General features: G+C 35.5%; 4 protein-coding genes across 4 annotated transcripts; 3 read left to right on the forward strand and 1 right to left on the reverse strand.

Annotated features, from left to right (window-relative positions):
• Nucleotides 1-1036: 1036 nt before the first annotated feature.
• Nucleotides 1037-4073, forward strand: LOC145903049 (tartrate-resistant acid phosphatase type 5-like). The gene is made up of 7 exons (XM_082991136.1): nt 1037-1136; nt 1339-1544; nt 1893-2017; nt 2374-2556; nt 2753-2903; nt 3359-3471; nt 3941-4073. The coding sequence occupies exons 1-7, from the start codon at nt 1037-1039 to the stop codon at nt 4071-4073; spliced, it is 1011 nt and encodes a 336-aa protein (XP_082847262.1).
• Nucleotides 4074-4938: 865 nt separating this feature from the next.
• LOC145901493 (ubiquitin-like protein NEDD8) lies at nt 4939-5209 on the forward strand. The gene has a single exon (XM_082989190.1). It carries the CDS (start codon nt 4976-4978, stop codon nt 5207-5209), a length of 234 nt encoding a protein of 77 aa, XP_082845316.1. The 5' UTR covers nt 4939-4975.
• A 27-nt stretch (nt 5210-5236) lies between these two features.
• On the forward strand, nt 5237-6010 carry LOC145901491 (trafficking protein particle complex subunit 1-like). Its single transcript, XM_082989188.1, has 3 exons — nt 5237-5406; nt 5529-5667; nt 5837-6010. Exons 1-3 carry the CDS (start codon nt 5237-5239, stop codon nt 5960-5962), a joined length of 435 nt encoding a protein of 144 aa, XP_082845314.1. The 3' UTR covers nt 5963-6010.
• Nucleotides 6011-6107: 97 nt separating this feature from the next.
• Nucleotides 6108-9119, reverse strand: LOC145901490 (signal peptidase complex subunit 2-like). The gene is made up of 4 exons (XM_082989186.1): nt 8944-9119; nt 7985-8137; nt 7175-7314; nt 6108-6669 (listed from the first exon to the last, which is right to left on the reverse strand). Exons 1-4 carry the CDS (start codon nt 9025-9027, stop codon nt 6489-6491), a joined length of 558 nt encoding a protein of 185 aa, XP_082845312.1. The 5' UTR covers nt 9028-9119; the 3' UTR covers nt 6108-6488.
• Between the last annotated feature and the right edge of the window lie 8539 nt (nt 9120-17658).

Below are 17658 nucleotides of genomic sequence, written 5' to 3' on the forward strand. Positions count from 1 at the left end.
CTTTTTGTTGTTGACCAAACAACATTTGATGAATATGCCTGGGTGCCCACATGGCAGACACTAATTATCGAATAAATAAGATGGCATCAACACAATAATTCTTGAGGCGCAATGTGGTTTAAGCACTTCTAGCAATGCTTGTGTAATTTGGTTACCCGTTTACTATGCCTGTATAGTGGGGCCACGGGCCTAAATCGCGGCTCAGCAACCGTTTCGGAGGTTCCTACTCCATGAAATATATTGCAAGGTATTACTATGTGTAAAAATGCGACCCAAAGATCAGCATCCGCACCAAACATGGTATAAATGCCCATGTTTTACCGCGGTATCAGTCAATCAGGTTCGTGTGATATGAAACAGTCAGTGACGTGGATTTCCCATAGGCAGCCGCATGCCTTTGTTGTGAGTTATTGTTTGTGAAGTCATTTGTGTTATTTTGTATTTCAACTGTGACCATCTTTAGTGGGCTGCTAAGTATTGTCTCAGCCAGTAAGTAAACCCGATGCCGCATGTCCAAATTCCCACATTCCCGAAATAGCCGTTCTGTTACGTATATTTACCTCACCGGTGTTATTGCGGTATTTGGTGCTTTGGCTTTAGGTACAGACAGATTGCAACCATTACGGCTTGAAATTAGTGCAATGTAAGAGGTACTGGTTATGGTAAAACGAGCAGCAAGAAATTGTTTTTACTCCATGAAATCTAATCAACATCTTATGGAAAACGACTTACAGATTTAGAACACCTGACATCGCACCATTCTTTAAACTCTCTGTAACAACTAAGCGCTGTGATTCGAAGTAGCCCTTTGGCCTTTGTGCTTTGCTACGCTGGCACTAAACGACCTTACGTTGCTTGTATTACCGACCAACTAACCACAGCAATACGCGCACAATTTAGATTGAAGAAAAGTAGAACAAAACGTTAGCCAGGTCATAAAAGACCCCTACACTCCACTAAACGCAAAAGAACAGGAAAAAGAAAGATTGTTTTAGAGACAGAACTGTGTCTTTTTCAGCAATAGTTAGACACCGAAATGCATAGTTTCCGTTGTTTGGTTATTTGCTTGTTTGCTGCCCTTGCAGCATCGAGGGAAATTCCCATTCCGAATGCCAATACCGTTACAAGCATTAAAGGTAAACAGTTTGTTTTTCAAGAATTTGTTTTTTTAAAAATATATGATGTTAACAAAGTTCGGAATAGTTTTTAATCTTCACCTTTGCTTTTACATTTAAACCAAAATTTTAAAAATACATTTAAAAAACAACGTTTTTCAGAATGTACGTAGGCTGTTTTTTCGGGTTTTTAATCGAACTTTTTTTATTCAAACCAACACAGAGAAACTGAACCAAGATGCTCTTAATTTCGTGATTGCGGGTGATTTTGGAGGTTGGCCCCCTCCGTTCTATACAACACCAACCCAGATCACCAACGCTGAGAGAATGGGAGAAGTGGCGACGGCCAAGAAAGCCAACTTTGTCATCGCCAACGGAGACAACTTTTACTTCCTCGGCGTTAAAAATGAAAAAGACGATAGATTTAAGGTTTCAAACTAGATTATAAGCAGTGTGCTGTGTTATATTCAGAAATTATTTTTTTTTTGTCTTGCAAACAGGCTTATATATTCTTTGGCTTGCAAACAGGCTTTTCAACGTGAATTAACAGGATTGTGTAATTTTTTTAGTCTTCAGGTTATAGGATTTTGTGCGGATCTTACTAGCCTCCAGTCCAGAGATACAATTAAGTGTTTAAAAATTTATTGTTTTTAAGAAAACGTTTTTGCTTTAACTTGTCCCATACTATTTGAAATTTCCGATTCCGAGACATTTAACCCAAGAAATAGACTTGTCCGTCTCCTTGTGAAAAGATGGAAATGATTCTTACCTTTGTAGCTGACTTACGAGGACGTCTATACCGACCCGTCATTGATGGTGCCATGGTACCCTACGATGGGTAACCACGATTGGCATGGCAACGCACAAGCACAGCTGGACTATTCCCACATTTCGTCACGTTGGTAAATATGAGTTCTATATTTGGTAGCTCGGATATTCATTGGTTGAAAACGTGGGCGTGATCGTTTAACGAAACCGATAAGAATTAGGTTAAAAGTGCGGTTGGAATGACAAAACACAAACATCATTATACAGTCACTGGGTTGGAGTTGGCATGTTTATTTTATTGAAAAGGGGCTTTGAAGTTTAGTAACCAATAAATTATTTCAGGAAATTAATGGTGGCATTTGTTCTATAGCTGACAAAAACATTAGCTTTTCGGTAAATGCATTCAAATCATTGCTGTACAATAACTGTTGTGACCGACTTGCTTTGCGTCTATTCATCACAAAACGCTTCTTGCATTTCTCCCACAAAGGACTTACCCGTGGTATTGGTACACTTTGGACTTCGATCTCACGCCGACCAACACAAGTATTCGCATCATCATGATGGATACGACTATCCAGTGCGGTATAAACTCAGGTGGTGTACCTATTAATGAAACTGTTGCTGAGATGCAATGGGATTGGGTCGAACAACAATTGAAAGATAGCGCGAGGTAAATTACACTTTGTACCATGGTTTACATCACACGGTTTTTTCTTCAGTGGCAAAACCAAACCGTTTGCGAATAAGTTTTCGTTGCCGATGAGTAACTTTATAGGCCGTTAAAATAAAAAATGCCACTAACTAAAGATTACCATATAGCGAAATATATTTTCGTCAACCTATCATTTTGTTTTTCGCTATTACAGTTACGACTATTTGATTGTTGTCGGCCATTTTCCCGTTTTCGGGGCAGGTAATACGGGACCCGTGATCAAGTGCCTGCACGATCGCTTGCGCCCTCTTCTGGATCAATACAAGGTTTCGGCATACATTGCTGGACACGAACATAACTTGCAGGTGCAACATAGAGGTTTATATAGACATTTTTTATCAAATCAAGTCATATATAAATACATTTTGTTAATTTCTTTGTAATGCTGAAAATATGTATTTGAATAAGTCACAGAACTGAAGATGCCTCTTCAGGCGAAATATATTTTTCTGTTATGAAATATCTATGGACAGCATTGGGCCCACACAGAAAATCTCCATACCGGTGCCTGCCAGGGTGTAGCTTGGCTTACTGGTCCAGTTTAGTTACTAAATTACTTTTTTTAATGTAAACACAGTTGAACTATTGCTTAAAATCCGAACGCAGAAAGAAGATAACCAGCTAATTCTATTTTTACGATACCTTTTTTTTATTGAAAAGCAAGAACATAGGTCCTTGTAGGTTGCGGCGGCTACAAATTCAACAGTAGTCATACTGCAGAATTCCAACGAAATGTTTATCTATCACCCCCTACTTGCAGCATTTAAAAGACAACCCTGCAACAAACACTGAATACTTCGTGGTCGGATGCAGCAACTTCGTGTCTCCGAGATTCGTCAACATCGATGCAACAGAATTCCAACCTCAATTCACGTAAGTTCTCTACTATAACATTCCTAGATGAGCTCCAAAAGGAGTAAAATGCCAATTAGGCAAAATTAATATTTCTTTAATAAAGATCTTATACTGATGGTGTGATCGTCTTTTACTCCTTTTGGAGCTCTAGGAATGTTATAATGAATTCCAAAGGCAGATCCGTCGATTACTGACCTACAAAGGCTGATTCCTGCAGTCAAATTTCTGACGTTTTTTTCTATTAAGTTCTCTACTATTGCGAAAAGAACTAAAAGCTTTTCGAAATTGAGAAGTGTCCCACGGAAAAAGCTATTGATAATGCTTACATTTACCTCTTCAGTATTCCAAAACATTTTAATTTATTGTTTCGTGCATAATCGTTCCGCTAACTTCATTATTGGTTATTTGTGCAAGGTTGCCATGCTTATTTCTGAGATTCTTGTTTGTTTTCATGAGCAATGTCTTACATAAACCTGCTTATTTTTAGCTGGGCTGAAATGGATGACTTGGGTGGGGGATTTGCACGCGTGGAAATCAACAAACAAAGTATGAAGATGGTATTCATCCAAGGAAGAGACGGGAAAGAAATCTACAGTTATGATATCATGCCGCGGTCATAAATGGCTGATCAATAAAAACTGCAGTGGTGCTGTTGTCAAAGAAAGCATATGTACGATTTAGCTGAGGCGGTTCAGTTAGTGCAGTGGTAGTTTTATGGACAAGTAGAAAGATTATTATGAAAAGCGTGAGCAGAACATGGGTTGTTGATTTAACAAACATTCGAAAATTAAAATTTAATAACCTACTCAGACATAAATAAAATGCATCTTTAAAATTTTTTTTACATGATTTCTATGTTTTTGTTTGTAAAGTTTCAAGAATTATGTACGTTTTCCTGACTACCGGTTTTAAAGGTAAAGGAAGAAAATTGAAATAGGTTTTTTTTCAGTTTTTTTCTTGTAAGCTGCGACGATCGTGGACTGTTTATAAACCATGTTTGACAAACGCCTAAGTAAAAAAAAGTAAACGACATTGGTTAGATACGATTTTATCTGTTTGGATCAGGTCTTTTACTTTTCATTCACTCAAATAAATGATGGGGTTACACCCTATTTCATCAAAAATAAAAAAAATACCTCCCAATCTTTCCAACATTTTCGTCTATTCGTTAAAAATTCCGATGTGCTTCATACGTTGGTTTTCAAGGGAACAACATATGCGGGTAGTAATAGCTTGCTTAAAAGTGTTTTTGAAATTTGATTTCTGGTTCTGCTGGACAGGCAGCAAGCTCATTTATAAATATAAAAGTGTTGTGGCTTTGGTAATAAAAAACATATGCAGCTAGTGAGGAAGGTTGTGCTTGGTATCTTTCAAGTCGCATAAATACATTATTTGTTACTTAAGACTGGTGTTGCTAACTTGTATGCACCTGATTCAACATTACACCCACTAACTTCATCTACCATGATATTTTGCTTTAGTGTCCAATGCAGGTTTCCCTCCTAGACTGATGCAGTAAATCATGCTGATTAAAGTGAAAACACTGACAGGAAAAGAAATAGAAATTGACATTGAAGCTACAGACAAAGTGGAAAGAATTAAGGAACGGGTGGAAGAAAAGGAGGGAATTCCTCCTCCCCAGCAGAGACTCATCTTCAGCGGAAAGCAAATGAACGACGAAAAAACTGCTTCTGATTACAAAATCGTCGGTGGCTCCGTTTTGCATTTGGTGCTGGCCCTTCGTGGAGGGTTTTAACTGATTTAATTTTGCTTCCAATCAATCATGACTGTTCATCTGCTGCATATTTATGACCGCAATGGAAATTCCTTGTTTGAAAAAGAATGGAGCAGAAAGAAAGCTTCCAACCTCTCAAATGAAGAAGAAAAAAAGCTTCTTTTTGGCATGATTCATTCAATTAAATCTTTTGTAACAAAGATGTCACCCAAGGACTGGTAAAAGTTTAATTTCTTGTTACTTAAATAAGCTCCTTATTTCTGTGAGAAACTGCACACAAGTCGATATTGCCTGATGTATTCATTAGGTTTTTTATTTTCACATTTGTTGTCTTTTACAGCAAAGAAGGATTTCTCAGCTACTCGACCAGTCGATACAAACTTCACTTCTATGAGTCACCCACAGGATTAAAGTTCATCCTTCTTACTGACACTTTTGTTGGAAACATTAGGGAAACCATGAAGAAAATTTATAGCTCTGTGAGTAATACAGATTGCTAAATACCAAACTTGATAAGATTTGCATTGGGAATATGTGCCAGTTAAATGTAATGTGCTGGAATAAAAACTTCACAAAAGAATCAAGCAGGATGTGGTATAATTTATCTTCGTTTCCATAAAAGAAAATTTGTATTATGTATCTTCACAGATTTACGTGGAATTTGTTGTACGTAATCCACTTTGTCCACTGAATGAGCCCATCAGAAGTTCATTGTTTGAAACCAAACTGGAAGCATTTATGACTGGACTCTCATTCTTTGAAGACTCGAGCTAAAAGATCTCCAGTGCATGGCTTATCAAATAAATATTGTACATTAATTTCCTCAGCTGTGTTTCTGTTTGAGGTTTTGATGCCCAGAAAGATTGCAATTTTTAGAAAAAGAAAAAATCCTTTAGTTTAAAAAAAAACATGCATTGGGCTGATGATGATGATCTTTATTATCTGCACAAATGCCAATATCCCACACAAATGCTGGAAACATCACTTTTCATAATCTGATGTATATGCAATAATGTAGGTGTATTAAAACAACAGTGAACTTTTTTGACCACTATTGTATCTAAGTCCTCTGGAAGTTGGTCCATATATATTTTTCAAAAATTTTTAAGCACGAGTGAAACCCAACTCCGATAAAAAAACAAATGTATGTCAGCTGCAACTCCACTTTGGCAAGACACTAAACACGAGTTGCATGCATTTTATAATCAGGTGCATTTAAGGATTTTCTAACTTGCAACTACAGTTCCAAGACACCTGCAAGCAACACCACAAAAAGTACAACAACAACAAATTAAATAGGTTAACGCTTCTTTTTTCCGGCAGCGATGGAGTCGTGCAGTCCAAGCACAATCTGCTCAAATTTATCAAAGAGTAGTAATCCACTATCATCAAAAAATTCTCCCACGCATTTAGTCATGGATGCACTTCGACTGTCAGAATTGTCCCTCACTGATATAGTCAAAGCATAATCCTTTTCATACCTGCAACATTAAATATAAAAAAATCCACCAATAAAATTTGCACACTTATTTTGTTTATGAAAGTTTCAGGGTCATTTATTGATATCTTGCATAAACATCACAAATAACTCAAATGCGTATGAAAACCCTTTTACATGACCAAATTTTGTATAAATTATTATCTTTTCGGAACACTTGTTCTTATGTTGTTTATTATAGACACTCAGGATGATTTTATACCAAGACTGACAGATTTTAGCCTGGAAATTAACGTTTCTGTGATTGTCGTATGTTTTTTTTTAAGTGTTCATAACTGTAGTTAAATGTAGGTGGAAGTTTTTTTTTAAGTTTTCAGAAATATATATAAATTGGGCCAAAAAACAGTGTTGTATAATTAACACTCATTCTCCACTCAATACCTGATTGCCTATAAAGTATGGATCCAGAGTCAAAACATTCCCCCACTACTAATTTTAACCATTGTCCCAAAATCAACACTAGAAAGTCATTTGTAAATATTTCTTACTTGACCATTGTGGAAGCTAAAGTCCAAACAATATCTGGTTCAGTACCAACTGGATCTTTCTGGTGGGCGACAAGAAACACATTCTTCTCACGAAAGTTGGCATGAAGTGTTAGGACTCCCATTAGGATAAAATATGAGCACTGCAAAAAACAACCATTATTTCTTGGCATGATAACAATGTGTATAGTTTTTGTTTTTAGAAAGCATAGGCACAGCCTTGCATCAAGGTTGCTTAGTTTGTAGATTCTTGCCCTCGATTAGGTGCTGTCTTATTTTAGGCGATAGGAATGTATCGAAGTTTGAATTAAATTGTTTGGAACAAAATGTTTCTGATTGGAGTCGGGTAGTTTACCTTGGATTATGTTATTAAGCAATCTTAACCTTTAAAATTTTATTTAATATACACTTTTCATTATGCCCAAGCTAAAAAACCATTCTCAAGTCAGATCACATACTACAACATTATTAATATATCAAATTATAAAATGTGCCGTATCAGTCTTGTTTTTTGTATCACTTTGTGTCGTTTACACCGGATGGTGTGAGGGATACTTGCTAAAGCTCGTGTACGTTATAATATAAAAGTCGGTCTTCTCAAAAAGTGCCAAAGCAGGACAATTCAATTATTAATATATAATACACTTAGCTTTGGCTTTTTGATTAACAGCATCTTAGCTTTGGCTTTTTTATTCGAAGTTATTAACTCCACTTATTTTGCACCCAAATATAATACACTTATGCTAAAATCACCAGACTACCTTTCATTTTTATTTAACCTTAACTGTAATATATAAATACAACTTCTCTTACCACACAAAGTATCAGAACAGGTTTGGACTCAGGGAATGGATGGAGAAAGTCCCATAACAAGGCAAGCAAAGCAAACAGCACTGCAGTTGTACAAATTGCAAGCCTCGTGTCAATCAAATTAAAATTTTCTTCATATCCAAGATTTAAAAGAACCTAAATAAATAGAGCATTGAACACTTTGAAGCAACTTTACATGTAACCAAAGGTTGAATTGACTTTTAAGTTCGGATAATTCTGCTATACCACAGAACAGGTATAAAATATGTAATGAGGAAATTGTGAAAAGCTTCTTAAAGTATGTTGCCATGTGTTTTTTGTCTTCACAACTATATATATCGAGGTTTGAGGCTGTACCACTAAGTTGGGATTTTAACATTTAAATATCATGCATAGCTTAGCTGATATGACAATGTACAGCTTACGACATGTATAACTACAAAAAATAAAAAGCATAAGCAAAATGCTGTAGTCATAATAATCAATGTCTCAGCAAGCATTGTATTTCTGTCTTTGAGATTTTTTATAATTTCTGCATGCTTAGGCGAGGCATAAGAATGATACATCAGATCAGCAATGTCCAACCTGCGACCCAGTTAGATTATTGCAACCCTGTACTGATTTTACCTGTGTAGAAAAAATAGAAATGAGATAGGCTACACAGAAGTGCCATGAGAAATTGTAAACATTTGTCGCTGTGTGACAAAAATCTAACAGAGCATTTACAGTGTGCAGCAACCAACAGTTCACCTGTTGACATTATAAAGTTGACACAAAACATGAAATTATCCCATTGTTATCCGTTAAAAAAGGAAAAATTTTTGTTCTAAGACAATGTTTGATTATTGTGTGGCCCTTATGTAAAAAAGGAAACATCAAGTTTGGCCCAGTGACGTATTCCATTTGTACACCGCTGCATAATATAAACACTCGGGCAAACACAAAACAAATATTTTGAATACCTTCTTAGCAGCATCGTCCATGGCAATTCTAACTGCATTCTGGTCCCACTTGTCTACTTTAATTGGTTTGTCTTCTTCAGACATTTTAATAGTTTATCGATGTTGTATGAGCTAAATATAATCGACTTATAAAGTTGTTTCACTTTCAACAGCTATAGCATAAACTCATCCACATGTGCGTATTTCACATTAGAGTGTGACATCACGTCATGCACTGACGGTTTTGTAACAGCCAATCACAGTTTAGTACGCATCCCACACGGCCCGATTGATTTGCAAAGCAGAACTTACGAAACATGAAAAAACAAAACATTAAAGCTCTATTTCCGAGCATTATTTTTTTACATGACACTACCATTCATAAATTACAGATATGCTCGTTCTTCCGTTGAAAACCATATATTCTGGCTCCTTATATCTTGCAACCAAATCTTATGGATTTATAATGCCACACTTTATGTAAGTGGACTTGGGCATTTTATATTTAATTTTCGTGTTTTGATAACTTTGATGATCGAAAGCCAAGTAAAGAAAAGCAAAAACAGCATTCGCTAATAAAGATTTGTTTCAAATGTGTTGTTTACGTTTGTGTTGGGAAAATTATGTATGCCTTTCTAATAATGTATAAACCAAATATTTGTTTGATTTATTGACATACAATATATGCATACTTTTTAAATCAGGTTTCACAATATATTGCACAAAATCACTAAAATAAGACACACTATAAATTGCACATAATAATAAGCAACAATGCACCACAGTCTTTAATATGTTGCTAAGGGTACAGTTCTATAAAGCAAGAATTCACGTTAAGGCACTTATTTTAATGCATAGACAAGATGTAAAACAGAAACATCCTGGGCAGTTTGCATCTTCATAGTCACATTGTACTTGCAGCACACAAAAACATTACATGTATCTTTATACAATTATGCAGTTTATCCTTCAGCTGAAAAGTAATTAACTGCTATGCAGAAAAATAGATATGTAGTAACACTTTGCGAAGAAGGGATTTACTTTAATTGATTTACTAAATTCATCATCCATAGGCCTCATGAGGAGTGGTCACCTTGTCCACCACCATTGCCAACCCTTATTTACCTGTTAATAAATCAAATAAACTTCCCTTTAGTGTGTTGAGCTGTAAAGCACATCATATAGCGTACATGGCAACAAAACATGTTAAAACAGGTAGCCTACAAACAATAAATTCGGCAACCTTTTTTAGATACAAATAATTATCATGTAGCCTATGACAAAGAAAAGTTTAGGCATTGAAAAAAATGGTTGTCATCAATTTTCAAGCAGTTTTGGTTCATTCTTCAATTAAAAACTTGAAATTTAGTCAACAAAGACCTATATCTAAAGATGTCTAACATCATCATTTACTTGGCCAACATTTTCTGACTTAATCTTTGCTTGGTATTTTGTTTTGTGGTTTGGTTAGAAATTAGAGCAAATTGTTGCATATATAAAAAAAAGTAATATCAAATCAAAGGAATTATATTCTTACCTGTTGATTCATTTTATTTGGTGTTGTGCTTCAAAAAACAAAATCAGGTAAATAATGGAGCAAATTAATTGCAAAATTAACACAAACAAATTTCAAAAAATATTCCAGTTTGATAATTACCAAATTGAAATCAAAGTTTAAAAGAGACAAATGCAAGGAAACAACTGCTTGGTAAATAATTTACCTGGCAATATCTTGCGGAATAAAGAGAAAATCAGTAGGAATGAATTGCTTCAATTCCTTGTGACTTTTAACATTCTTCGTTTTCTTGAATGCTTTTCGGCTTTAAAAACAAGCAGTACAAAAAATAACTTTCACACTAATACAACCACGTAAACTACCATAAGTTAATATTCACGGCACAACAAAACTTAGTAGTAGCATAACGAAAAGACATGTCACAAAATTGCACAGGTGCATAAATCATAAAACTCTTGTTTGAAATTCTGAAATGAATCATCAAGGTTGGTTGTTATTTCAACAAATGCTGTTTTGTTTGGTTTACAAACTTCTTATTTTATTGTTTTTCAACCATGGCCCACACTTTCGAATGAGCCATGGAGCCAAGCAATAAATAGCTGATCAAAACAAAAAATGTGTTGTTTCTCCAAGGAGTTTATAAGCCATGCAATTTTACCACAAGAATCATGGACATGCCATAAACAGTTGCTGCATATTTAAGAAACAATACTTTATTCAATTACCTGAGAAACATACGGGCTAGACCAGTAAGGGTTTTGAAATAAAATGATGACTGAATGACATAAAATTCTTTCAGATTTTTTCTCAAGTGATATGGTATTTGCTGGTGTGATTTTTTCAGCCAGGCTGTGCTTGGAAAATGATTTTTTGATACAGAGCCATTAAAAAACACAACCACATATTCCTGATTCTGCACCAGCATTTCCAATGTGGCAACCAGGTATCTACAGAAAGTAAATATCTTCATAAAATAAAATCACATATAACAAGACACTTTACTGACAAAAATAAATTATCCATAACCCATGTGTAGTTGGGTACGCTGCTGTCTGGAAGGTAGCGGCCAAATATTTCCACAATGGCAGATTTCTCCTTGTAGAACCCTGCAAAAATTTCATATTAACATATCACATATAATGAATCTCAATTTTGTTATGTTAGTGCAACTTCTACAACATCCACCAAATACTCATTTAATTTGTTTTATTATCACACATTCCATGACCCTTATTTAACATAACATGATAGAAGCTTTATGACATTACCTCCATGTGAAATCACCCTTTTATAATTTTGGATTGCCCTTCCATCAATTCTGTAATCCACATTTCCAACCACCACAGTCTCCCAGAGCGGTGGTTCTTTTAAGTTGCTGGGCACACTCGGAGTTAAAATGTCTGGATCACTTTCTTTTGCACCTATGATATTACAAAGTGAAAAAAAAAACACTTTCTTCACATTTAAACATATGAAAACTTACTCTTGTTGGTAGCTGAAGATGCGTTTGAAATTTCACTTGCAGATGGTGTGCCACTTTCACTTTCTGACATGAAGAAAAAACAATTAAATATAAACATTTTTTCAAAAGTTATACATGTTTATTGAATCATAACATTCACAAAAAAATAAATTGCCAAAGTTTGCAAGGTAAAGGAAAATAAGAGGCAGTCGGTTTAGAATTGCTTTCTCATGAAAATTAAACAAATGCATACAAAAAATAACCACTATCCATAATGCATGAAAAAATTATTATCGGTAATTTTTTTCAATTAATGGCACTTTTAACTTAACTTACCCAGTACAACATCAGGTGTTGGTGTTTGAACCTTAACTTCATCCAAAGCAATGGAAAGAACCAATGATGATGGAGGAGCAATGGATCTTCTTCTCAAGGATCCAGATTGACTCGAGGTGACTGACTCTTCTTCCTTGTCTGTGTCTGTCTTCAGGTCAATGCTTATCAACTCCTCATCTAAATTTGAAATAACAACAAGTCAATGACATCTTACACACTTTTACAAACATTTCAACCTGCATGTTAACCAGTTCACAACCAGTTCGCAACACTTAGTAAATGGATATTTACAACAAATTTTATCAACTGTTAATGGTCAATTATTTTTGTTATTAATAAGTTACTCCAGTATGACGACCACAAATTTATTTCTGTCTCTTTATTTGTGACATGCCACATTATATGCAGTTTTTAGATGTCATCGTCTATTAACATATCCACATGACCAATGATAATGACTTCATTAGCATAGAGTATTTGCAGAAATATTTTAAATGAACATGTGTTTAGAGCCATGTATTTCTTCTTGAAAAATATGTTGTTGGAATTTTATGATTTTTGCAATTGATAATTGTCATGAAAGCTATCATACTTGAAGGTTTAGTTGGTTCTTCAGTAATTTCTTCTTCCTCTTCAGAGTCAGTGAGTAGGTCAATGCTTCCTATTGTATCATATCTCACCCGGTTTCTGTGCAAAGTATAAGATATTTTCTTTTTAAAAAAATTGCCCTCTTTTTAGCAACAAAAGCATCATAAGTTTCAAATGTACCCATAAATGAATGGGAGTTTTAAGAAAAGAGTATCTTGTGTTATGTAAAGAACAAATTTTACTTACTGTTGAAAAGTTTGTCCATCACTGTCATTATCGGCTTCATCATCTTGAACATGTAACTTCTTGAGAGGCTTATTTGAAATCTGGACAAGTTCTTCATCAGTGTGGTCACTTGCTGTGTGATGGGCCCCAAGTTTGTTTGACTCTGCAGTTATCACTTGGCTGCTAAAATCTATTGATTCTGAAGAAATGTCAAGAAGGCTGTGGTCAGGTAACTGAAATTCACCAGATTTCTTCTCCTTTTTTATTCCACTGTTATCAACAGTACTAAAAATATCAACTTCTTCTTGTTGTTTGTGGAATTTCTCAACATTCCCTATCATGTCTTTTGTTCCATGATCATTTTTACTTGTAACAACTGTGTGCAGTGCAGCCTCATCAGATTCCTTATTATTGATACAAGGCTTTACCAAACCAAATACTACATCTTCATCAAAATTTCCATTTAAGAGTTGTTCATGCTCCTTGTTTCCAGATCTTCCTGGATCAGTCAGTTCCATCTGGTTATCATTGAAAATATTATCAGGAAGCTCATCATTATTAGATAATTGCTTGCTGTCAAAAACTTTATCTATGTCTACAGTCTCTTCTGTGTCCTTTGCAAGGTTGTTGGTTGGCAAAGTCTGCAACTCATCAAAAACTTCTTCAGTAGAAGGCTTTGTCTCATGATTTTCCTCAGTAGTTTTGATTTCCTCTTTTTCTTGCAAAATTTTGTGTTCGTGTGTAATGTTTGTTTCCTCACAAGAAACATTCTCTAGGATATTCATTTTTGAATCATCAACAAAACTATGGCTGTCATCTTTGAAGTTACTAAGATTAATAGTTGTAACTTCTTCCAGTTTTGACTCATTGTCATCCATTGTTATATGTTGACCCACATCACTTATTTCAGTATTTTCATATGACAGATTACCATTGCCAACATCGGATACTACTAAAGCTTGGGCTTCTTCTTCACCAAGAGCATTTGAGAGGCCAACTTGTACAATTTCCCCTGTTTCCTCGCTTAAAGTTTTGTTAAATATCATGCCTAAGGTGGGTGAATCATGTCCTGAATCCGAATCTTGTGGAATTTCAAGTACACTTATTTCCAACGTTTCAGCGTGTGGGTCAAGGTTTGTATTGATGTCGGTAGTTGTTAATTCTTTAGTAACTTCTTCCACAGGTCTGGACAAGGCCTCATTTCCTCCAAGTTCTATTTCTGTTTGATTCTTATGGTTTATGTCATTACTTTGTGGCAAAACATTATCAGCACAAGGTTCAATGTTATCTGCTGCCATGGAAACAACTGTTTCATCTACGATTACATCATTCAGTGAATGATCATTCCATGCATTGTGTGAATCCAGCACTTTTTCTTGTAAGTTCACAGAAGAAATTGCTGCATTTGGCATAAATAAATCAGCACTGTGTTCATTTAAATCTGAGTCCTCTGTTTCACTTGGCCTTTCAAGAATGCACCATGAATCTTCAGTGGTTGTTGAATTTGCATCAGATTCTATTTCCAATTCACTTTCACTTGATGCAAATTGTTTGTCACCGCTGTCCAAATTTGAAGAAGCAAAATCCTCCTGTAAATTTTTATCTGTGATTTCTTCACTTGTCTTAACAAGTGCAGCTTCAGTAACTTCAGTGTCGTCATCAGATGATACAGAGTGTTGTTTTAGAGGTTCCCATTCCTCATCATCAACTTCTTCAGGCTCCGATTCTTCTTCTATCACTGGAAGTGTGTTAACCGGCTGCATATCTTGTTGAAATTCATCCCAGTCGGAATCAAATGAAACAAAATTACCCTCAGATGCAGTTGAAATCACAGTTAAACCATTTGCTTGAGGAATCAATGATTCATGCATAAAGGCTGCATTTGAAACTTGTGTCAAGTCAATGTAATCACCAGGTGCTAAATCATTTTCTTCTCCAAAATCTTCAGGATTAACAAACACTGTACTTGGAACAACATTTCTCTTTGCATGGTCATCAACTCTTACATATGGTACAGATACCACCACATTCTTCTTGCCCCTTTGAGGAGCTAATTGGGAGCTTGCAAATGGATTGTCATCAAACTCTAGGGAAATTTGACTTATATTATCACCTGTTTGATTTTCATCACAGAAAGTTTCATCCAAGTCAGATATGTTCATTTGATCAGAGCCAAACATACTTCCCTCATCTGAAGAAGATGATGCCCTTTCATCGTCATTATTTTCATTTTTACCACTATGTGAAGAGTTCACATCATCAGTAACATCAATCTGGTCTTCAGAGTTACTCATACAGTGCAGATCATTTTTTAACTTTGTGTTTGATTCTAATTCATTCAATTTATCTTCATTTTTAACTGACAAGTTTATCTGATTACCCAGTGTTTCATTGCTAGTGTCTGAAGGATAAGTGTGACCAATATGTTTATCAGTTATGGTTGTGGGTATTTCCTGAAATACATTGGGGTCTTCACCAATCAGGTCTACTCCATGGCTTAGTGAAGTATCTTGCCCATTGTGTGACTCACTGTTATTTTGTGCCATAGTGCATGTATTGTTGACTTGGCCGAAGTTCATTTCCAAATTGGATTGGCTTTCTTCTTCACCAGTTTCATATTCTGATATCCCAGAAACAGTGTCAATTGGTTGCTGGTTTAATTCAATGCCCAAAATTGGATCTTTTTCACTATGTTCCAGGACATTATCCTGCTGAACAGTTGCAGAACATTCATCATCAGGTTTGATAACTAACATAGTTTCACTGCTATTTTGTGGAACATTTTCCTCCTGCAAGGATTCACCTGAATCCTGTGTGTTTTGCTGCTCCTGGTGAGCACAAGTCGAAGAAGGAATAATGTCAGCCTCAGTTGAAATATTTTCGTCCACAGGCAACAATGCATGAAGGGAAACTTTTTTCTTTTTACGTTTCGGAGCTGTAGGTGCAATGCTTTCTATTTGCTTATCATCTGGAAAATCATACACATGAACACTATCTTTGTTAATTGTTTCTTCAGAAGTGTTCAGTTTTAAAACATTGGGTACTTCTTCTGTTTTCTGAAATTCCTCGTTTTCATTGTGGCTTATAGAAACATGCACAGTGCCTGTGGATTCAATCATAGAATAATTGTCTTCAATTTCATATTCAAGTTGACTTTCAGAGTCTTCAGTTACAATTGTTTCCATGAATTGACCAGACAACATATCATCATTGATAAAATGCTGTGAAGCTTGCTTTTTGACTTGTATTTCTGAAGCAGTTTTTTCATCGCTGTTCAAAACACCAGGAGTCAAATCTGTGAATTTTGTTTCATCAGGACTACTTTGTGCAACCAAAATACTTGCATCTCCTAGTGCTTCCTGTGATTCTGGTGTTATATTGTTGAAAAGCTGATCATCAGGTTTGTCAAGTTTAGGCATCTCTTCATCATCACTTGACACAAAGCTCCCTACCAGTTTATTTTTATCATTTAAACTAATTGCCAAACTAAGTGAACCAGTAGTGTCAGTTTTCAGTTCCTGAATGGTATGCAGTTCTATATTTTCTTCAGCACTGCTTGTTTGTTTGTCAAAAATGTCATTGATATCTGCTCCACCTGTCAAATAATTTGTGTTTTCCAGCAACTGCAGTTCAGGGTTTTTAGATGCAACTTCACTGCCAAAAAGATTTGCAAACTCTACGGGTGGTACCAAGTCTTGGCATTGTGTTACAAATTCATCAGAGACTGTTTTTTGAAATCTTTTTGTGCTTGTTTCATTCGCAGGGTGACTGTCTGCACCTGCAATTTCTAACATATTACTGCTACTACCTTCTCCATGGGTTATGAATGGATTTGATTTTACACTGGCAAAATCTTCGGTGTCAAAAACACTGAATGCTGAAATTTGATTAGTTTGTTGTGTTTCTGTGCTTAACACTGGCAATATAGGATCAATGTTTTGGAATAGTTGTTCAGGGGCCGAGTCTTTTGGCAGAGCTGAACTGTCTGACGTATCTTTAGTGCCAGCCAGTTCAAATAACAGTGCATCCTCCTTACTTGTTTCTACTTCTATAGTTAAAAGTTCAGTTGCTTTAATATCTGCAACTTGGTTGTTATGGGATATGTCAGCATCACTGAAGTAAGGTGCCTTACAATCTTCTGCACTTGCACTTGTATTAAGTAACACACCAATCTCATATTCAGACACACTTTTACTTGGTGTTTCTTCATTTTTGTTTTTAAAGGCAAAAATTTCTTTTTTTATATCATTTTCCAAACTAGATGAACCTTTCTTGTCTTCTGAAGTACTGTGTTCAGGTTGGTCATTCATTGGCTCATGAGCAATGATCAACAAACTGTTATCATCGAAGTCTGGCAAAGTGTTGTTGTCATTACCGAAGTGGTCAAAGTTTGTTAGGTTTTCTGTCTTGTTGACTTCCATATTAGATAGTTGCATTTCATTCACAGGCATCTTATCTCCAATGTTTGATTTGTTATCAACCAAACCTTTTGAACTGGTGGTTTGTTCAATACCCAATGCTTCATTCATAACATTAGCATTGACAGTAAGATCATGTTGTTTAGTTGTATCTTCCAACATATCATCACCCAATAGCTCATACTTAGTGA

This window comes from Ascidia mentula, chromosome 5, assembly GCF_947561715.1.
Source record: "Ascidia mentula chromosome 5, kaAscMent1.1, whole genome shotgun sequence".
NCBI lineage: Eukaryota > Metazoa > Chordata > Ascidiacea > Phlebobranchia > Ascidiidae > Ascidia > Ascidia mentula.